Raw genomic sequence first — 22,712 nt, forward strand, 5'->3', positions numbered from 1 at the left:
CTGCCTGGAAACAATGCACGTGGCTGTCAGTGTACTGTCTCGTGTATTCAGCTGTCTCATCTGATGCACTGACTGATGTGCCTGTGCATGAAATTTCTTTTCCTCATATGGCTGTTGAAAACTACTAGATGGTTTAATAAGCAAATGATATTTTGTTATTTTCTCAACAGTTCTACTGGATTTTAACCCATGTAATGTTTGTATCCCTATTTTTGTAGTTCTTGTCATGACATTTTCACTTTCTCCAGTCATTGGGATAGTCCTTTTAAATCTTTGTGGTTTTTTTTTCCAGGGATACTAAGTCTTATTTTGTACTTACCCTATAAAATAAGTTTAGGCTTTTTTTTCTCCTGCTACTCAGCATGGTTTGACAGTGAAATGTCCCTGCCTGAAAAGAAGTTGTCTCTGTTCTAGTGGCTGTTACAGTACTTTAAGTAAATCATTTCAAGCAAGCACAGTTTTCACCATTTCTTGCCATCCCTTAAACAAAAGTTGAAAAGGCACTGCAGGTACTTTGCTCTGTTGAAACTCAAAAGTGCCCTGGGACCCTCTGAAAAGGCTCCATTTCTGAAGCAGATTTGCTTGGAAGAAGAGCCTGTGCTTATATTCCCCAAAAGCAAATTTTCTTCAATAAATTTGGGGTTTGGAGCGTTTGTGCTGATGCATGACTTGGCTTAGACACTGAAGAATTTTGTGGCCACTGCTCTTGAGAGCTCTCAGTACGAGGCACTTTTGAAGGAAGCTCTGAGCCCCCCAAGACATCTCCATTCATGTCCCCTGAGTCTGAGCACAAGGCAGTGGCGTGGCTGAAGAGACCAAGCAGGCCCAAGTGATGCTGCTGGTCTGACTGGGGACTTGGCACTGGCTTGTTCTCTCTGCTCCAGTGCAAAGATTTTCTGCTATTTGGAGCTTGAGGAAAATTGCCTCTTCTACCATACTCTACATTGCCCTTTATAAACTAGCAACTGTAAGTGCTGCCTTCTGTATGCACACCCTGTGTGTGTTGTGCCTGCCACCAGCAGGACCAGGACTGACTCCCTGTTCTCTCATTCCTTCCATCCCAGATAAAGAAGAAGTGCAAAGGAAACGGCAGAAGCTCATGCCGAACTTCTCCGATGGCTACGGTGGGGGCAGTGGCACCGGAGGTGGTGGCATGTACGGAGGGGCAGGTGGCGGTGCTGGCTCTGGTAAGGCAGCAGCTTTGGGCAAAGAGGGAAAAGGGTTCTACTTTGAGAGCAGGACAGGTGTTTATGCTGATTTTTAAGATGTAAAGAGGATTTTGTCTCCTAGACCTATAAGACCTGACTCAGTTGCCTTTATTCTGTTGTTACTCAATTCAGTCAAGCATCTCCTTATTCTAAACACTTCACCATCCTGTTTGCCTTCCCACTTTGGAAGCTTTGTTGTGTCCTAGGGCCTTGGAGGCACTGAAATTCATGAGACAGCTCAGTTAACTATCATTTTGGGTGTCTAAAATTAAACAGGTTCTGAACTGTTTCTTGGACCACAATTGGAATTTGGCAGAATAACTCTGCTTGTGCAAGGAACTGTTAAAAAATTGGAGATACTCTAGTAAATTTTCTACTGTGCTCTATCTGTTGAAATCAGAGTATATCTGATATGCAGGATTGTGAGAGCATTGCTTTGGTTCTTGCAGCAGAGCATTAAAAAGCTATAGGTCAGCAAATGTCACCTGAATCACAGCCCTTTCTTTGGAGCAGGGAATAGAGCAGCAGTTTTCAAATTGCTACATGTGTTGCTGACAGCACATGTATAGCATAACACCAGAATACAAATGTGTTGTAATCACAAAGATTCAAAAGCACAGAGGCAGCTTGTGATGTCTCAGTTGAGTTTTAGAGGAAAGACATAGTGATACTACATTTGTGTGGTGTTGTGGATGTTGGGGTAGAGAGTGTCACTAGCCAACCACCTCGAATTTCTTTGGATTTTTGAAGGGGTGGGGAAGAGCTCATCTTTAGCCTGGAAAATTAATTGGATGGAATAAAGCAGAAGGTATGCAGAAAACAAAAATTCAGTTCTTTAGATTCAGTGTTCTTTTTTAGGATGTAATTCTATTCTAACAATTCTTAATCTTTCTCCATTCTTTAGGGTTCAGTTTTCCTTCATATGGATACTCTGCTTTTGGAGGGATGCATTTCCCTGGCACCACAAAGTCCAATGCTGGCATGAAACATGGTAACAGCATATATGTCTTTCTTCCAACAGTTTAATTGAGTTTGACCTGTATTATTTTCTACAGTATGATCCAAAGTGTCAGGCAGGTCTAGCTAAGCATGCTGAGAGGGCCTCTTCTCAAACCTCTGACAGCAGAGGGTTTGTGTAGCTTATACTGCCCTGCTTCTCTTTTTTCCTCTCCAAGTGTAGTTTCTTTTTACTGTGCAGTCCTGAGAAGCAGTGACCAAAACCCCTCCATGTGCTTCTGTATTCAATGTATTATTTCCAGCAACAGCCCTCTTGCTTGCTTGAATGTGCTGATTACAGATGACCCAAGGACTAGACCACAGAAAATGTATTTCCTTTGTTGCCACAGTCTGGTACTACCCTGTAGCCCAGAGAAATCAGTGGAAAAGATTAAGTTAATAATAAGGATATTCTTGGCTTCCTAAAATAGGAAGGTAATTTCAGATGTAATGTTGATTACTCCATAGATACTTCCAGAGTCTCTGGGATGAATTTGCTGTTAGGAAAAAAAAATGTGTCTGAGTAATTCTGCTAGATTTTGTGTCAGTACTTCAGATTTACATTCTTGTACCATGAAAAGAGAGGTGAATCTGTTGTAATATATAAAAGTTTATTTCTAAAGTAGAGACTATCAAAGACTTAACATCACTTTAGAGCAGTCACATCACTGTGTCTGTCTATCCATGTGTGTTGGCATCTGGAATATTATGATTCATGAGTTTAGTGATAAGTTTTACATTGAAGTAAATTTTTGTATTCATTTTTCAGGGTTTGGTTTTGTCTAGTTGAGTTTTATCATTTGTATTACAAAAACCAATGGTACGGGACATTAATTATTCTACTTTTTATTAGAAGGTCTATCAAATTGCACAGCTGAACAAGACAGAAAGAGCTGTGATAAACAAAATGACCAGTGGGACATGAAATGTGATGTGAAGGTGGAAGCCGTGGAGAGCACTGAGTGCAGAACGTCTGCGGTTGATGAGAGAAAGGAGGATTCTGGTTTTTCCTGTGAGACTGAAGTAAGCAAAGCAGATTGCAGGTGGCAGGGTAAGTGAGCAAGTCAATCTGTTCAGGGTATATCAAACTGCAGTACTGCAAAGCAAGCATTAAAGGTTTGGAAACTCCAAAAATGTCTGCTTGCTGTTCTCAGAACATGAACATCCCCCAAGATCTAAGGTCCATCCCTATACCTAGTTCTGTAGATAACCTTCCACCTTTCTACTGCTGTTGGACACTTGAGTTTCTGCTGGTCATGCAAGGAGATGAGGCAGCTTTGCCTGCTGGGCATGTTTAACCTTGCCTTTGAATAAACTTGTGTGAGGAAGGAAGCTGCAAGCAGTGAAGGCACAGGGAATATAACTCAGCAGTTGGCTTGGCTTTTGATATTTGAGAGACTTTAGTGCGTGAGTTAATGGGTGTTAGTGACTTGCGGTAGGTCTTCCCTGCAACACTGCTGAACTGCGTGCAAAGTAGCATTATTGGTTTGAATTTAAAATGTAAAGGTGCCTGTTTACAATTGGCAAGTACACAGTAAAATAACTGCAGTAGCAAAGTGTTACACATCAAACTAATGCCTAAACATTTTTGCTTTTTATGTATTTTTTATATATTTGTAGCTTTGTAGACCATTAATATGTGGTTATACAGTTCCTGGTATTTTTCCTACCCTTTCTCTTAGATTTTAGAGTAATAAGCTAACCTTCTAACACACTCCTGAAATACTGTTTAGTCTTATTTTCAAGTAGAGGTCCTACAGAAAGAACATTTTGTTTTCCAATCAGAATCTTAGAAGATGTAAAAGAAGTGGGGCAAAGAAGCCCTGGACCAACTCCAGTGGGGCAGTACCTGGGGGAAAAATTACCTAACCAACTGCTCTCCTAATTGGACAATGTCTGTTAGATAGGGACAATTTGTTAAACTTACAAAAACTGTAGAAATCTGTTCCTGGGTGTGCCCATAGCCCATAACTGTGGACACACCTGGAAGCTTCTAATAAAGAGCTGGTTTTTTATCTTACCATTTTAATACTGTTGTAAGGGGTTTTGTCTTTTTATTTCAGGCAGCAAAACAAAAGGACGAGGAAGGCAAGGGTAGTCATCAGAACTGGTTTAGCAGAGGAGTTCTAAAATATAAAAAGACTACAAATCACCCTTTCCCAGACAGCAAGATGTGCATTTCCTGAAAATAAAAAAAAAAAAAAAAAAAAAGTAGTTGGACTAGAGAGACATGGTATTGGTAGGAATTGAGCACAAAGGAATTTCTTGGTTCTGGTTTTTACCAAGTGCAACATGATCTAGACCACTTTTGTTATTCCCTGGATCAGGGAGAGAGCACATTACCTTGTGTGTGTCAGCCCTGTCTGACACTTGCTATTAACAGCACCAGAAACTTGTGGCTTGAGAATCCACAGTGGCACAGGAGATGGGCTGAAGTTATAAACATCTCCAAGGTGTAGCCAATTGAGATCTGAGAATGGATGGTGCTGAAGGAACCTGCTGTTTGTAGTTTTGGTTTGATAAATCCTGTGACTGGTTCAGAGAACAAAATCCTGTGCTGATATGAAAAAAAATAACAATGTCCATTTAGTTGTCATGAAGGAGGGGTCTGAATTGTTTAACTGTTTGCCAAGCAATTAATATTGTGGGCAGGAAGCTGACCTTTTTTTTTTTTAATCTATTGTAATGGCATGAAAGGAGGCAATTTCTAGCTCCAGATTATACAAAGAATTGGTGCAGAAGAACAGGCTCCATAAAATAGCTACTGCAGGCTAAATAATTTGGTTATTAGACTAAAAGATACATATTATGTTTTGAAGGTCATCTTTCCTGTGTGTTTGATATGGAAAACCAGGGAGTTTCAATATCCAGTTCTTTGATCTTTGGAAATATGTATAACAAGAAAAGACTGAACTGCTTAACACCCTTTAACCTGACTATCTCTCCTGAATATAACACATTTAGTGTTAAGAGGTAAATAGCAAATATAAATCCATCAGCCCAGGTATACAGTACAGTAGCCACAGGGATGTACTGGCCAGAACAATAAGCTCCATGGATAGCTGAGTAAGTCTTTGCCTGACAGCAGTGCTGTGTTCCTGTTCATCAGGGGCACACTTCTGACCCGGTTAAATGCCTGGCTTTGTGTAGCTGGAAATCCTGGCTATTGTCTCCCCGTGTGTGCTTTAAATGACACAGGCTGTTGTACTTGTTTGCACTTTGTAATTCCCAACCTTACAAGGTTTTATAGAAACATGAAACTGTTTAAAATACAGGCTGGTTTCAGATGATGCTGCTTCACAGAATGATGCTGTAGTTTCAGAGCTCATCTGTTTCATTTTCACTAGTTTCTTGCTGATACAGAACCACAAAAGTATTGACAGAGCAGCTAGAGTTACTTTTCTCTGCAAACGAGTTTCTCTTCTCCCATTTCTCCCTTTTGCCTCCCCACCATGACAACTTCTGCTTTTTGAAATCTCAGTGGCTGTCCATTTTATAACTCTAAAATCGGGAAACAAATACTAAGCATTGCAAAAAGTGAAATGTTTTAAACAGAAGAACAGACTCTCAGTGCTGCTGCTGTGCAGGCCAGACTGCATGGTTTGAGTCGGAGAAGGACTGCAAAGCCCTGCATTTATTCCATAGTTTTTCTCTGAGCTTCTTTGCATTATTTGATGGGTCACCTAGGCTTCCCATGCCTCAGCTTTCTCAAGGAAAAACTACTCTGACCTGCAAATTCCAGATCCAATTTCTGCTCCTTTTGTCTCATTCCACACAACTGAACATCAGTGCTGTTAATTCAGTGCCAGTCAAACCAGAGGGAACTTGCAGATTTGACTGTTCTCAGGGTTTCTGCTGCCTGAATGCTCAGCATGCACCTTCTTTTCCTTCCTAGGCATTCGTTCCCTCTGTCCTTATCTCTCAGAAGTAATTAGCAACCATCTCAGTGAAGCAGTGAATAATGCTTGGCGGTCTGCACTTTGTATTTCTGTGACAGCACAAGTGCCTGTCAAAAGTAGGTGGTGTTCCAAGGAAAACAACGGAGCTGATGAAGAGGAGTCTTTGTGTTGCAGATGCCCTGTTCCTGGAGAAGGCCATGCAGCTGGCCAGGCGCCACTGCGACGCTCTCTTCGATTATGCCGTAACTGGAGACGTGAAGATGCTGCTGGCGGCTCAGCGCCACCTCACCGCTGCCCAGGATGATAATGGGGACAAGTGAGTTGATCACACTGCACTTGCTGGGTTGAAACCAATGGGTTTGAGGGCAGAATGGTGTAGTCAATTTGTTCTGTCCCTCATGGGTGCCAATCACTGATAGCACCACTTCTCCTTTCTGCTGTTTGGGAGAGGTACAGCTGTGATTTGACACTTTTGTTTCATTTGTAAAGAAGTCATGTACAACATGAACTTCATTGATCCAGTACCTGTCAGAAAATAACCTGATTATTTGGGTATGTTGAGCATGTTGTGAGTTTGAGATTCTTTGCCCTTCTTAATTAAAATCTTGACTGATCATGGAGAGCTGTGCTTGCATCATGATTCGCAGTGTATGGGGATCCTCAGCTTGGTGCTGAAGGAGAGGGCCGTGCTTTTCATTCCATGCAAGTCCTGAAGTCTTCATAGGGTGCTTCAAGTAAGAGATGCACCAGGAGATGTAGAAACAATAGCTGGAGGGTCCATGCTGCATTTCTCCCACTGGCATCAAGTTCTTTCCAGAGGACATTATTTTGCTCTTGCTTATGTCTGTACTGTACTGTTGTCTTCCAAGGGATTGCACAGATGCTTGTGGCAGACTTAGCTGCTATTATTTGCAGATCGGTCTTTCAATAATGTGAGCTGGAGTGGAAATCTACTTTGTTACTTGTTACATGTTATAGCCATGCAGGTTCTGTGGAACCCAGAGTGAAGTACCGTGAGGAACTAATGATCAGTAGTTATTTAAAACAAAATTCAGCAACAGGGCTCTGAACAATTGCAAAGATAACAAGCAAGTGACACTATCACATCCTTACTTTTTAGCTGGCAGGCCCTGTGCAATCACCTACATTTCCTTAAATTGTAGTGTTTGGAACAGTAGAAGCCAGAGAAGCCTCAAGAAGGAAAATTTCAAGTGACTGAGACCTGTATCCCACTGTTCAATTACTCTGAGAAAGGTTACCACTTTCACTCCATTTTCAGTGAAAATAAGCCTCACATTACAGAGAGAGGACTACACAATCAGAGAGAGCTACTTTACAAGCTTTGCTTTCCAGCTGGAAACCTAATGTCTGCTTTGAGATAAGCAGGAATATGAAGGAGGTGGGAGCTAGTGACAAAATCTACAAGTGCTATGGAAAGTATAGCTTCTGTGTTTGAGAAAAGAAAGAGAGGACTTAGATGAGTATTGAGCAAGTAGGCCCTGCCTTTAAATACCAAAAAGGTACTCCTCAAATTTGGACTTGCAGGGCATTTTAACTAAGTTAAAATACTTTTTAGAATGATAATAAATAGTTATTTCCCTGCTGGGTCAAGAAGTACCTGCACTTATGTGAGGCTCAAGTTCACATTGCCTTTCTCCTGAGATATATTTATTCTGTGAGCATAATGCACATCTGTATTACTTCACAACTTTTTGATAAAGCAAAGCTTTGGTGATTGTCTTCCAGCTCTCTTGGGGGAGAGGAAAAAGGTCAAAATTAATGAAAAAATTGTCCTGGTTTGCACTTTAATCATTAAAAATATATGGCAACTAGAAAGTTTTTGCTTAAGCCTTTCAAAAAACTTGGCTGTCAGCAATTTATGGCTTTGAGACAGAACCCAGAAACCTGTGATTAGTGTATATTTACAGTGAACACTCAGTGACACTGGCTGTGACTGTATTGATACCAGTACCATGGCTCTGTAGATATCTGATGGTTCTACAGTGGTGCTCAAATGCATCTTTTCATGGAGGAATGTTTAGGAAATGGAACTGACCTTTTGTGGTCTAGTCAGCAGCATCACATATAATGGTAGGGTAAAATTAAAATACTTGCTGCTGAAATGAGAACTAAAAGCAGTAGAAGAACAAATGTGTTTCTGTAGTGAGATTTGGAAATTAAATGTCAGCATGATACAGAGCATAATGAAAAGCATCTATCAGAGCAGAGGAACAGCACTTTTCCAGTAATGGTGGGACTGTACAGCACAGGGGAGCTGAAGGAGGGAAGGTGCCATGATACTTCCAGCAGTATATAGAATCAATAAAAAATGCCCTTTAAGGATGAGTTTGGTTTGTAAATTATCTTTTTCTGTTTTTTAAAGTATCTTCTGGTTTTGTCTGCTCTCCATCTCAAACTCTAGATGACTTCTTGCCCTGAGTGGCACAGAACTTCCTTTTTATTTTTCTGACAAAAGTGTCAATCTGAGACTGTTCAGGTGTTTCTGGAGTGGCATAAGAGACACACCACATGTCCTGTGCTGATATTTTGTGTCAGCAGCAACTTGCTCAAGGATGAGTCTAGAAGGTGGTCAGCATGTGCCAATGAAGGGTTTGGCAGGGTATGTTTGAAAACAAAGGGCATGATTTTCAAATGAAGTCCTAAGGTAGCAAGGAAAATGGAGCTCTGTGGGACAGGGGTGATGGATTCACAAGCTGCTTTTTCCTGGTGCCATGTTGCACATCCAGCCCTCACTGGTGGTGAGGGACCTGCCTTTGGAGAAGAGCATGGAAGGGCCATTGCACTAACCCAGTAGGAGTAAAGTGACTTGCTATGCAGTCACTCATGTCTCAGAACAGGTGCTTTTTTGGCAGGATGCCTCTGGCCACTGTTGCAAATCCTGTGGTTGTTAGTCACTGGGCCTGACTTCTTAGTCATTTTTCTGTTTGAAAACGAAATAAAGAAAAACCCACAGATCTGGGGAAACCCATAAGGGAAAATCTGCTTTGGTAGCAGAGAGGTTTGTGGAAATTCTGCAGGAAGGTTTTCACAGCAAGAAGTGTTTATCTGCTGCATAATTCAAAATATGAAAAAAAACAGAAAACCAGCAGAGAGTCTGAGGATTTCTGAAATAATTGTTTTGTGCCACACATTTTGTATATTAGACTAGTAGTAAAGTAATGCTGAGGGGCAGCAAAAGCCATCCTCAGTTTGCTTTTGTGATTGAAGGGTTACACAGTTACCTTCTGACCTGGTTTTTTTCAGTGTTGGGATTCATTTTAGGTCTTGATACTTAGTGTTGGAATCATTATCTCTAATAGTCGAGTGTTTATATCAGAATGCATTCAGATCTACAGCAAAGCCTTGAAACTTTTGTAATAAGTTTGAAAACAGTGTAAATTGGTTAATCTGTTTTTTGTTTGTTTCAGTGTCCTTCATTTAGCAATTATCCACCTTCATACTGAGCTGGTGAAAAACCTCTTGGAAGTGATGCCCCGTTTGAATTACAATGACATCATTAACATGAGAAATGACCTCTATCAGGTGAGCAGTTGTGGGGTGTAAGTGTTGCTGATTGTTTAGCCAGTAAAAAAGAAATTGCACAACTTGCTGTTTGTGGGAAGAGATCAGACTGATGCAAACAAGTTTAGAGACACGGATATATTGGAAGGTTGTGAAGGAAAGAGAGCATGTCCATCATTCTCTTGATGGTAACAGAAGTGTCTCCATGGGCTAACTGTGGAATAGGCCAAAAAGAGTAAATTCTTCAGTTCATGGCTTCAGTATTTGACTTCTCTGTCACTAAACCAGAGGTATGGATTACAGTGTGCCAGCTCTGGACGCCTCTGACTTTTCTGACACTGCTTAACTTGGGATCATGAGTCAGTTCCTGCATCATGAGTTATCTGTGGGCACGTATCTGTAGGCACATGTGGAAGCCATAATAACCTCTGCCATTCCTACAGCCCAGATTGTATTTGTGCCCATCATGTGAGCACCAAGATTTCCCTTTCATTTCTGCAGTAACTGAGAAAAGCCCATCCCCTTGTCTTTAACCTAGGAGGAAAACAACTGGCAGGCACAGTTCTGTCTCCTCAGCTATAGTCTGGCCTGTTTGCATTGTAATTCAAGTTTTAAAAAGAGCTGTGGGAACTTTTGTGGAAAAGACTCTTTTATAAAGAGACTGTGCACGCCATCGAGCAGCACTCTGACACTTGTGTCATTTGTTTTGCTGTGAACAGTAAAGGCAGGTTTTAATTCCATACAGGTAGTCCCAGGGGGTTTATTCTGACTTGTTTTCCTTCACATTTTTATGTTTTTATAAACTAAGTTTGAAATGCGGAGGCTGCTGAAAGTAAGCAGAAGATTCTGAATTGAATTCTGTGCCCTGTGTTTAACAGAAACAGGAAGCAAAGCTGGGCTCTACATCGGAAATAAATCCCTGACTACAGAACCTCTACAGCCCTCCCTACCTTCAACGTAAACCTTAAGCCATTGGCAGAAGAGAATGTAGGCTTGGGCTAGAATTTTCCTTCTCTACAGATATTTGAAAGCTGACATATACCTTATAGATGCAGTAATTAATTGCAAATATGTTGACAGATCTGTTGACAAACACAAGCTTATTGTGCAGAGCTGGAATTAAGCTTTATTTTTAAAGTCCTCTGTCAAGGTAATCTAAATATGGACTTTTACTCAATTTTTAAATTATTTTAGTATTGGAAATACCATTTCCCAGACCTCACTAGAATGCTTACTGTTTAAATACATGCATATGTATGTTGTGTGATGCTGCTCAGAACTGACAAGAATGCAGTATGCAACCAGCCTCTGGAAGGTCCCAAAACCTCTCAGCCTGAGCGTTGCTCAGTGCTGCAGGTGCACAGAAATGGGGAATGTGCAAATGGGATCAGCTAGTTCAACACACATGGCATAAATGCACAATTGTTCTGCAGTTTGACAAATGCACAGAACCTGCAGGATTTTCTTCTTTTCTGTGCAGCCTGCAGGATTTTCTTCTTTTCTATGCCTGTGGTTCCAAATCTCTGATTCAGGAGCAAAATGAAAGGATGGTTCATTGCTAAAGGATCTGAGTAGGGCCTGGAAAGCACGTGTGCTCCCACTGTGGCATGAACTTGGCAGCAGCGGAAGCAGCCTTGCAGTGTGTGGGGGACGCAGGGATGATCTCACTTCCCAAGTCCCTTGCACTGCAATGCTCAAATAGCCAGGTCAGTGCCTTGGCTGATAGAGTAGGCAGCATCTTTGTTCTTCCCAAAGTCCAACTGCTGACATTGGCAAGGCAGCTTTTATTTCCAGTACGTAGAAGCCCTATTTGTAGTATTCAGTAGAAAAGAAGTTACACCACTCCAAAGCCATCTAAAATCTTGCATATGTGTACAATCTTCTCATGCTAGGAGCTTTTATGGGTTTCAGAGATTTCTGTGCAAGTCCTGTAGCTTTGCTTATCTTCTCATGGCTTGCTTCTGTCACTTGCAGACCCCCCTGCACCTGGCAGTAATCACAAAGCAGGCAAAGGTGGTGGAAAACTTGCTGAAGGCTGGAGCAGATGTCAGCCTTCTGGATCGCCACGGCAATTCTGTCTTACATTTAGCTGCTGCTGAAGGAGATGACAAGATTTTGAGTCTGCTCCTCAGGCATGAGAAGGTATCTCCCATGGTCAACCTCCCCAATGCTGAAGGTATGGAAAGATAATGGCTGTATTTTACACTTCCCTACTTGACAAACACACCACAATTCCTACCAACACTGTGTTGCTACATGGGTAGTTACAGACCCTGAAAATAACATCTTTCCCCACTTTTCATATGCTGTCCTTGGCTTTTATATGCCTGCAGGCACAGATGAGAGAGAACAGGCGTGTCAGTTTTCTGGTTATACAGAACAGGAAGATTGGTAATGGTCATGTGACACAGCATGGATTTGAATTTTTGTCCCTGTACATTCTCTTCCATCTCACAGAACCTCAAACACTTGTGCTCATCTTGTTCCTTATGCCACCCTTGGCTTTTTTAAAAAATCCCCCCAGAAGAAAATGTTTCCTCCTGCCTAGTGAATGAAATCCCCTTAGAAATAGTTTCTGCACTCATATTGAGTTTCATATCTGGCTCTTTGTGACCATACAGAATTAGAGCCTGTAAAATAACCACAAAGAGACAGTTCTCCCATTTTTCAGTGTGCAGGGGACTTCAATTTAGTACTCCTGCTCTAGTAGATCGTAAAATGTCTGACCTAAAATTGTCGTCATGGATTCCAAAAACTGTGTTCAGTTCTTCAGAGAGAGGGGATTTTTTTGGTTGGGTGTTGGTTGGTTTTTTAAAAAAGGCTTTATTATTATCTTTCTGGTGCAGGTATTCTTGAGGTGTCAGGTCACTGTGACCTTACAGGAGGATGATACTAAAATATACCAGTTACTCTCCAAACCATTTTCTAGATGTTCAGTGGCAGATGGGGCCAATGGGTACCTACTTGTTTAGTAACAAGATGCAGATTTGCTTTTTAAGGCTATTCTCTTGAGGCAAAAAGATGCTCTAGGTGAGCTCTGTAGTTCCTGCCTTCTGTTCCACCTTGTAATCTGATTTTTTTTCTCCTTGCATAGTTTTGACTCTCCAAGTTCCAATTTATGCACAAAGAAGATATTTATTAACACCATTAACTTCATCCTGAGCCTCCACCTGGAGTACTCCCTTAGGGTCTGGGGCCCCCAACATAAATAAGAAGGACATGGGCTTGTCAGAGCAGGGCCAGAGGGAGGGCATGAAGATGCTCACAGGTCTGTAACACCTCTCCTCTGCAGCCAGGCTGGGAGAGCTGGGACTGGAGAAGAAAAGGCTCCAAGGAGACCTTAGAGCACCTTCCAGTACCTGAAGGGGGCCTACAGGAAAGCTGAAGAGAGGTGTTTTATGAGGACATGTAGGGATAGGACAAGGGAGAATGGCTTTAAGCTGACAGAGGGTGGGCTCAGATTAGATCTGAGACAAATGCTCTCACTGTGAGGATGATGAGACACTAGAACAGCTTGCCCAGAGAAGTTGTGGATGCCTCATTCCTGAAAGTAGGTTCAAGGCCAGGTTGGATGGGTCTTTGAGCAGCTTGGTCTGATGGAAGGTGTCCCTGCCCATGGCAGGACTGGCATGGAACTAAATGATCTTTGAGGTCCTTTCCAATCCAAACAATTCTATGATTCTATCATCTTTTAGTGTATAAGCAGGCAAAATATGTTACTTCTGCTGAGGTAACTACAGTAACTCATTTTACAGTTTTTTCACTTTGAAACTCGTAACTCTGACATTTCTGAATTTTACAATATTAATGCAGATGATGGATGGGTTGTGTTTTGTGTAGGCCTCAGTGCAATTCACATGGTGGTGATGGCAAATAGTATGTCCTGCCTCCAACAGCTGATTGCTGCTGGTGTTAACGTCAATGCTCAGGAACAAAAATCCGGACGAACTGCATTGCACTTGGCTGTTGAACAAGAGAACATCCCCTTGGCAGGCTGCCTGTTACTTGAGGTAAAGGCAGAACTTCTTTCTTCCGGGTTTTTCAATTACATATTTAAAAGCTGTTGACAATCCTTCAATGCTTCAGAACAACAGAAGTAAGGGGGGAGGTCCCTGTTTATTGATTAGATTACTTGAACTGGTAAAGTGGCAAAGTTACTGGTAATGTTACTGTTTTGTTCAGCATTGCTGGTGAAGCTTTTGACCAAGTAGAGGAATTTAGAGTTTGTGACCCTAACCTGATTGCCTATGCCATGTATAATTTGCACTGAGTAATGCTGGCAGGCACTGAAGTTACCATGAACAAGTTCATCCCTTCTTCTGTGCAAAATAGAACAGGTATAGAGTTGTGCAGAGATGTAGTTGTGTAATCTGTAAATATTTATCTCACCATAACACCTTGATTCTGGTATCCTTAATTCTACACACCCCAGCTGGCTGTGTGGCTTTCCTCTGTGCTCATGCAGGGATGTGCCACCAGCCTGGCCATTCTGAAGAGCAGCAGGAGGGCAGGATTCTGTGCACAACACTCCCACTCCAAAGGCCATGGGCAAGCAGATGGCAGAACTCTTACAGGGGGTGCAAAGTGGCTTTTATCTACCGGACCTATTTGGAGATATACCCTGTGCCTCCTGCTCTGACAGTGGTGCACACTACCACCCTATGCATGTAGACAGTTGTTGTTCCTTTCTAACTCCTTTTCAGGCAACAGTTAAGAGTTTTTATGCTACCAGACAGGGAATGGTGCTTACTTGCACAGTAGCAGTTTTTATGCTGACATGAGCCTCTGCAGCTGCTTTGTACAGACTTCTTTTCTTTTTTGCCATTCAACAAAAACTTAGGGTGATGCAGATGTGGACAGCACTACATATGATGGGACAACTCCACTTCACATAGCAGCTGGAAGGGGCTCAACAAAATTAGCAGCAGTTCTCAAAGCAGCAGGTATGGAAATAGATCTTTGCTGGAGACTTTACTTTCACAGTGACAGCTCAAGTTAGAAGGCTGCAAAGCAGAATGAACTTGTTTAAATGGGTGGCCAATGAACTTGTTTAATTGGGTGGAGGAAGTCAGGTGTTAAAAGCAAGAAGGTCTGAATTTCCTCAGAAAGTCCTGCTCTGAGGTGCTATACTAATTACTCTTCAGCACCATCTAATGGCTGGAAAGGCGAATTATATTGGTCAAAAAAATTGTCAAGAGGACTTTGGGAAGTTTCTTGAGGATTTTTTGTAGCTTTTATAGCTGAAGAAGCGGAGAAGTGATCTTTTTATGTATGTGGGATAAGTATTGGACTGCTTTAGAAAGAAAAAGCCAAAAAAAACCCCAAACATTACTGAAACATGTGCTTGTTAGTGTCCCCTACTGCTGTCACTTTGGAAGAATTAGGTTGGCATATTTATTGGAACATTTTCTCAATTGTACTTAAACCTAATTTTTCTCCTTTGGAACAGAAACCTAAGCCTCCCATTGCTGAGGCTGCCTGTTTGGTCTTTTAAAAACACCCCCACTTTCTCTGACACTCTAAAAAGCAGCACCACACCATCCCTTCATCACATGCATGCTGTGCTGTGTGAGGCAACATGGCACTGGGAGTCAGTTAATACAACCAGAGCTCTTTCTTTGGGCCCTAAGGCTCAGCTTGTCAGGTTTTTTTTCCCCTCTTTATAATGGAGAGTAGCATTGTGCAGAGATGTGACAGCATTTAAATGTAACTGATAAAAAGAGCTACTTGCCAGCTTAATATAAAATATCATTGAACTGGAGTAAATGAGCTGATTTGCCATTCAGTACATAGAACACATTTTAAATATTATTGAGAAGCAACTTGAAGCCCCTTTCCCACCCCCCTCCTTGTTTTTCAGGTGCCAATCCTCACATTGAGAACTTTGAGCCATTGTTTGATCTAGACTATGTGAAAGATGATGAAGATGATGATGAAGGGATTGTGCCTGGAACAACACCACTGGATATGGCAGCCAACTCTGAGGTATGGGATCTGTTTTCTCTTTTAGTTTTTTGTTGTTTTTTTTCCAATTATAAAGGATAATTCAGCTCTCTCAGTCAGCTCCTTTCATTGCATCCAAAATTACTGCAATTCATTTGATTAATTTGCCGTCAAAAATTAGGCTAATTCAGTCATAAAACTCCCCTGACGAAACAGCACTGGAAGAAAGCTCCACTGATTAAGGCTGCTGAACAGAAATGACCAGGCAGTTCTTGAAGCAGTTGCACTTACAGTCTTCAGTGTGGGAAAGTATTTACCTGGGTGGGCAGCTTGTGTTTGAAGGCCCATTCTCCAATGGGTTTCTTTGCTGAGTGTTCTTCAGAATTGCAGCCTGTGTGTGGTTGGAAAATGCACTTCTGTGTTCTACCCAAACAGTGATTGAGCTGACTATTGTGTATGTGGATTGGTGTGAATGTAAAGGATAAGCAGTCAGCACCTCTAATCATCTGGAGCTGGGGAGTGGTACCAAGCTTAGCTGAAAATCTAACCCAGGCTTTGTTTTAAATGACTGGTGGCAGCAGCAGGCAGCAGCTCCTTGCCTAGTCTCTGCTACTGCCGTTTATTTACTGCCAAGACTTCCTCTGTGTCTTGAAAATAGTTGCCAGATGACACAGCTTAAAATAAAGGGAGATTTAACTTCTCAAGATTTCTCCCTAAAGTTTAGCACAGGTTTTTTACAATATCCTTAGTCATACTGAGCCTGGGAGAGAAAAAAAATGCTGATTTACAGATGGAATTTTATACAACACTGCTGAGACTTAATGGACACTAACCAGATTTCTGCTAAATACTGACTTTAATGTATTCTCTTAGGTGTATGACATATTAAATGGCAAACCCTATGAGTCAGCAGAGGTTTTGGAGGACTTACTCACACAAGGTAACACCTATAAAGACTTGACAATATCCCTCTAGTAATTGAGTACTGAAAGAGGAGTGGCAGATGACATTGCCCTGCTTGTAACTGAGCTGGTGAGAGAGAAGAGATGCCCTCCCACCCCACCACTCATACAATGAGCATGATTACCTTGAGATGTCTCAAGGACAAGGAGTACATTTGCAGTATTGCAGCAATACATTTGTAAATGCAAGGACTGAACTCTCGAATAGTCTTCGGTTTGGCTTTGTTTCTTCTTAAAAATGAACTGGTGCATGTTTTGTATAAATAATAAACTAACATATTTCTCTGTTCCCCAGGACATTTGAGAGAGCTGAATGAGAATTCCAAGATGCAGCTTTACAAACTGTTGGAATTGCCTGATCCAACCAAAAACTGGTCCACCCTAGCACAAAAACTGGGTCTTGGCATACTTAATAATGCCTTCAGGTTGAGCCCTTCCCCATCAAAGACTCTGCTGGATAACTATGAGGTAAGGTGCTGTAACACATTATAAAGAACACTGATACATGTAGAGAACCTTGTTCTCCCGCACAGTGAGACAGTGCAGCCCTGCAGTTTTAGCTAGCCTGGATCATGCTGAGTATCTGATGTCTGCTCTTTCAGGTGTCTGGTGGCACAGTTCAAGAGCTGATCACTGCTTTGAGACAGATGGATCACACAGAAGCCATAGAAATAATTCAGGAAGCACTGTCCATCTCACGCAGACCGTCTCCCCTGGCGGACAGCACAGCAAAAGCTCTTCCATTATCATCACCGCTCACCTTTGCAAATGGAGAGACAGGTAAAACTGAGAGCAAAATATGAACAGCTTTATTTAAGACGTTTTTTCAGTTTTCCCTCCCCACTCTATCTAGAACTTGTTTGGATTGCATGCCTTCTTGCACACACTGCTTCACCTGCTTACTGATTTCAGAAATATTTTACTGCAGTGTGACCCCTCCCATCATAGGTATATGCTAGGCATAGGAGAGAGAGGAAAAATTAACCACTTGAATCATCATGCCTACATCACAGTATTCATTCTACTGCTGCCCTTTGCTAAAACTAGACACCTGCCATTTGCCAATGGTAATGCCTTGGGTGTACTGGGAATATAGGCAATTATCTCCTAGGTGTGTACAAGTGCCATTAGATTTTGACTTCCCCACCCCCCCACCCCATAGCTGGATTAACAAAAACACTTTGGGTTCCTAAACTTCTCAGCAAGACTTCAGTATTAAATTTCTCCTTCCACAATGTGTAGCACTCCAAAATGGTCCAGTGTTCTGTAAGTAAAGAAACTGGAGATGGCTTAGGTTACACAGGACCTTAAGCAGAGCCCTGCTGGCCAACTACCTGCTCAGAGCAGGGCCAGTGGAACATGACATGAGGTTGCCCATGTTATGTCCAGTTGAGTTCTGAGCACCTTCAATGATAGAGGTCCTACAGTGGTTTTGGGCAGGGAACTCAACTAAAAGAGAAAGAGAGGTTGTGAGAAGTTTGTCATCAGGGCTGTTCAGTCATTGCCTGGCCAGGTTTAGTAACAAAAACATTTGTTTTTCTTCCTGTGCAAACACTGGTAGTGCTGCCTGTAGCCAAATGTGGAAACTTATACCCTGTGTAAAAACACTGTAGGTATTTCTGGTAAGAAAAAAGAAACACCACAGTCACTCCATTCCAGTCTATCATTGCCAGTTTATTCTCTATAGAAAACTGTTTGGTCAGTCATGAAATAAACCTTCTCACCCACCCAAAAATGTGCTTGTACACATACTGCCCCTTTAGATTCATCTTGAAGGGTAAGAGGGGTTCTGCTCCCTCTGCAACATGGAGGGCATTGCATAGTTTATTTTAAGATGTTTGTTTAGAAAAACAAGACTAAACTCTTAAGGTACCACCACTGTTTCAGTCACACTGATCCCACATCGTACCTTCAGTTTCCGCTCTTGCAGTCAGACGCTCCTGTGGATCCTGCAAGGGTGATACATCCTACTCACTTGCTCCTATTTCAGGATCACTTACTAGATGAAAGCTCTTCAAGTGTTTGTCCCAAAAAGAAATCTGTAAGTTGAAATAACAAGAATTAGAAGTTTTAGGAGCCTCCTGGAGTTGTACACTTGCACAGAGTGTGACAGAGAACTTCTGCCCTGCAATCACCACAGCGGGGCAGAGTCCTGACCCAAGTGCAGTAATAGCATAAGTGTCAGTAGAGCACCAGGCTTCTCATCCCATCCAAGCTCCAACTGCAAGCTGATCTCTGCTGTACATCAGATCACATCCTTTGGAGGCCTGGAAACATTCAGCACAGCTTTTCCTATTACAATACCTCCTGTTAGACTTATTTTCCTATAGAAGAGCTTAACCCTGTTGGTTTGTATTCCTTAGGCTTTTCTCAAAGCAGCCTTGCTCAAGCCACACAGTGATGATGTTTCCCTTTTCTCTGTCCCTCAGGTGAGCTCTACAGTAGCAGATTCCAAGACCCCGAAAGCACATGTGACAGTGGTGTGGAGACCTCCTTCCGCAAGCTGAGCTTCACCTACTCAGACTCTCTGACCAGCAAGTCCTCACTAACACTTGGCAAAATGGCCCTGGGCTATGGACATCAAAGTTCAGGGCAAAGCAATTGCATAGCTGACTAGTGATCTTCAGTTGGCAATATGCAGTTACAGGAACAAATGGGACATTTCAAATTACATCAGTGTCATCCTGGCCAGAGGGAAGGGAACTCACAACCAAAAGTGCACTGGAAGAACCCCACCTGAACTCAAACAAATGGCAACTGCAGCATGTGACTCCTAGCCACTGCTTCCTTCCTCAAGTACATTTAATTGTGTTCATTGACAAGCCATTTACAACAACCAGGGCTCCACTGCTGCATTAATACACAGGTCTGGATGCTGACTGACTGAGCTTCCCTGGTCTGTGAGGATTTTCTTTTACTGATGAAAAAGAAGTTGTTAATGCATGATACAAGCTTACTAAGGAGGTTAAGCACACGAGCAATCAGAGGATACAGTTTCTAGCTGCTCTCTTCATAATTTTTGCAGCACAGTTGCATGCAAACAGCTTATAAAATAGCTGGCAAAGAAAAATCATTAATCACAACAGTGACAACTTGGCGAAAAAAGAGAATCCTGAAAGAATCTTGTATATTTCAAATAATGTATTTAAACTTAACTTTGGTGCCTCTTATTCAAAACTTTTTTCAAGTTTGGCATTTTCCTACTTGTAAATAGTTTTTTTTATATCCGATCCTTTTTGAGAAAGCGTGCTTTTTAAATGCTTATTTTTATTTTACTTTTATAATAAAACCCCAAAATTAATGCTCCTGTCTGTGCCTGCTGTGATTTTTACATTACTTTTCAAGTAGAGGTATTGAAGATTTAGCATCTCCATTTTAGGCATTGATACAAGATCATGCTGATTTCCAAGCACTAAAATGAAAGGCTGCAAGCCACCTGTCAAAGCTAAACTATCTTTTGTGGAGGGAGAGCAGGACCATCAACTGCTGCTGAGTAGCTGTGCTTTGGGATTAAGGCCTCTTCCTTGTTCTAGTTCTCATTATGGCAGCAGAGAATAATTTACACTGAAACCAACTATTTAGTGTCTCAGCAAATTTCTGATGAGACAGCTCTTCTTTGGGCTGTCTAAATCTCCAGTTACAGTAGTAACTGCTCATGAGCAGTGTTTCTTCTTGTGTGACATCAGTTCTGAGATGGTGAGTGTCCTGTTATTGATGTTGGCCCAACTAAACAGAACAGGTATCAGAGTTCATGATGAAAAAGCCAAGAGGGGCATTGTACCACTGTCATTTACTTCTAGCCAATTTCTGTGGCACAAAGATGGAGCTTTGACAGGGGAGTTCTTGGCTCAGCTCAGTAACCTGGGTGTCACTCTTGAGAAAATGAATCAAAATAAACCTTGAAAATGGTTGTTTAGAGTGGTAGCTGCTGTAATGAATTAAACTATGAGTAATGAAAAAAACTTGTGAATTTATTTTATAATCTGGCTGAATTTCTGAGACTGTTAATTACTTCCAGAGAAGATGAGTAAAAGTGCCATTCTTTCTTTCTTTCAGTTCTTGTATGTATAATCATCTAGGCAGTGTCTAAGATATAGATTTTTCTTCAATTAATCTACTTCTCCAGTGTTGTTTTGGTATTCCAGCTCTAATAGAAACAGGCAAAGGTTCATATATTCCAGGAGTGGAGGGGCTCTTTGAGCCCCAGGAGAGCTGCTGTTCAAGTAAAACACACCTTCTGCTTCCAAAGAATTTCCAGCACAGCTCAGGGAGCTGCCAGGGATTTTTACTGACGTTTCTACAATCCTGCAGGTCACCAGGGCACCCTGGCTGTCATGCACACCTTTTAGCTTTAGTTCTGACCAGCTCTGCTTTTAAACCACCAGGAGACACCTGGATCTGTATTTCCTTAAAGCACTTTGTGACCAGTTGTTGCATAATAGCTGCTTATCAGGTGAGTGATCATGCACAGCAGGTTCCCTAGGCCCTGTATATGGAAGTGCTTTAAATGGCAGTCTGTCAGTTTCTCAGTTTCAGTGTATTAAAAAAAAAAAGGCTTTAATCTTTTTAGGTTTTTCGCCCCTTTGTGTAGAGATAGAAAAATACCACTGAGCACATCTGTCTACACCCGGCTTATAGAGAGAAACCTCCAAACTCAATCTGTATGTGCAGTGGAATAGAGCTTGCTCTGTTATTCTGCTACTCTGCTGCAGTAATAAACAACAGAAACTTGTGAACAACAGCAAAAGTTGTGACAACAGATCTCTTCAGATGTTCTCTACATTTGATATAAAATGAGTAATTCAGAAAGTTAAACTGCCCTTGATTTTAGATTGGCTGCTACAGCTGTACATTTCCTGGCTGGTAGTGGGAAGCTCTAGGCAGCATTCTGAGATTCTGTGGACTGCAGGAAGGATAAGACTCATACCTACATGTAGTGGTGTATGAACTGTCTTTTCTCCCTTGCCTGGAAAGTACAATGCTTCTTTCATGCATTTAAGAAATAAGAGCCACTCTCCTTGCTTCCCCCAAGTGACAGGAGTGGGGGTGCCCATTTGCTAGCTCATGGTGCAGTGGTCAATACTCACCCACCATCCCAGAGCTTCTGGCTTTTCTGGGTGATCATCATGCCTTGAAATAAAGCAGTTCTAGAGTAATGGCCAATGGTCAGTCCAAAATTTTGCTGGCTTCAAAAGATTCCTATAGCAAAAGACAACACAAGTTAATTACCAAGGAGTTGATTTCCTACTCTTAGCATTATGAAGCAGCCTGATGTCCCACTAAGAGCCAGGCTGGAGTATGTTTTTCCAAGGCTGCAGAGGTTTCCCATGGCCTCATTTAAACCAAACTACTATAAATTTTTAGCCATCCAGTCACTCTTGCCATATGCACAAGGCAGAAGAGCACTAGCTCAGGTATTCTGGTCTCTACTAACTGACTACTTCTTACAGGAATGGCCTTTTTTCATTTAAGTTTTGGTTTTCCACACTAACTGAATTAATTTGGGGCTTTTGTTTTGCTACCTTGTAACATCTGACTGGAAAGAAAGGTTATGTAAACACAACTCTTGGATTGAAACCTGTCCTAAAAATTTCAAACCATGATTTCCTGGTACCCTAAGTGGGTAAGAAAGAAAACAGTGATTCTGACAATAAAAGGCTGGCTTGTAAGCTTCAAACCCCAGCTTCCTGTACTGAAAATAAGAAACTCATTGGCCCATCTCTCTGCTCCTGACACCGGTTCAAGTTAAGGAAATGGTCTCTGCTACACATCTCCAAAACCAAAAGGGAACTTTAACAGAAGTAAAAGCACTGAAGAAAGATGCACTTCTAAGGCAGAATATTTGTCCAGACCACAAGGTATGCAAACAGCAGGTAACAAGAAAGCCTAACACAGAACTATGAACACCTACTTAGAGAGCAATTTTTAGATACATTTGCAGGCTTCTTTCCTGGAGAAAATGCAGAACTTGAAAAAGCTTCCAAGGACATGCTCAGTAAACTGGAGCAAAATAAGTCTTCCTTGTGTGGCAGGAAGTACAAACAGGTGCCCTCCAAAGCTCAAAACAGCCTCTGTAAGCCCAGAATGTGTTCACAGCTAAATCCCAGCCAGAGAATGGTTTTAGGACAACAGATTAGCCAACACCATAGAGTGTGTTGGCTAATACATGTGCTCTCAAGTTC

The 22,712-nt window shown here is 41.8% G+C and overlaps 1 protein-coding gene across 4 annotated transcripts in view; it reads left to right on the plus strand.

The window, feature by feature from the left end:
- NFKB1 (nuclear factor kappa B subunit 1) overlaps positions 1-19,831 on the plus strand; it is a 57,935-nt gene extending 38,104 nt beyond the window's left edge. For 2 of the 4 annotated variants that reach the window (XM_059844190.1, XM_059844188.1), the window contains exons 12-24: positions 1,065-1,187; positions 2,113-2,199; positions 3,061-3,255; positions 6,278-6,419; positions 9,532-9,646; positions 11,600-11,801; positions 13,466-13,635; positions 14,466-14,568; positions 15,486-15,610; positions 16,442-16,508; positions 16,826-16,998; positions 17,133-17,310; positions 18,960-19,831. In XM_059844190.1, the coding sequence (XP_059700173.1) occupies positions 1,065-1,187; positions 2,113-2,199; positions 3,061-3,255; positions 6,278-6,419; positions 9,532-9,646; positions 11,600-11,801; positions 13,466-13,635; positions 14,466-14,568; positions 15,486-15,610; positions 16,442-16,508; positions 16,826-16,998; positions 17,133-17,310; positions 18,960-19,147 (1,868 nt within the window). In that variant the 3' untranslated portion in view covers positions 19,148-19,831. Of the gene's footprint in view, positions 1-1,064; positions 1,188-2,112; positions 2,200-3,057; positions 3,256-6,277; positions 6,420-9,531; positions 9,647-11,599; positions 11,802-13,465; positions 13,636-14,465; positions 14,569-15,485; positions 15,611-16,441; positions 16,509-16,825; positions 16,999-17,132; positions 17,311-18,959 lie in introns of all 4 variants that reach the window. The other 2 variants (XM_059844189.1, XM_059844187.1) reach the window with 1 other exon arrangement.
- The last annotated feature ends 2,881 nt before the right edge of the window (positions 19,832-22,712 follow it).

The sequence above is a fragment of the Haemorhous mexicanus genome, chromosome 4, assembly GCF_027477595.1.
Source record: "Haemorhous mexicanus isolate bHaeMex1 chromosome 4, bHaeMex1.pri, whole genome shotgun sequence".
NCBI lineage: Eukaryota > Metazoa > Chordata > Aves > Passeriformes > Fringillidae > Haemorhous > Haemorhous mexicanus.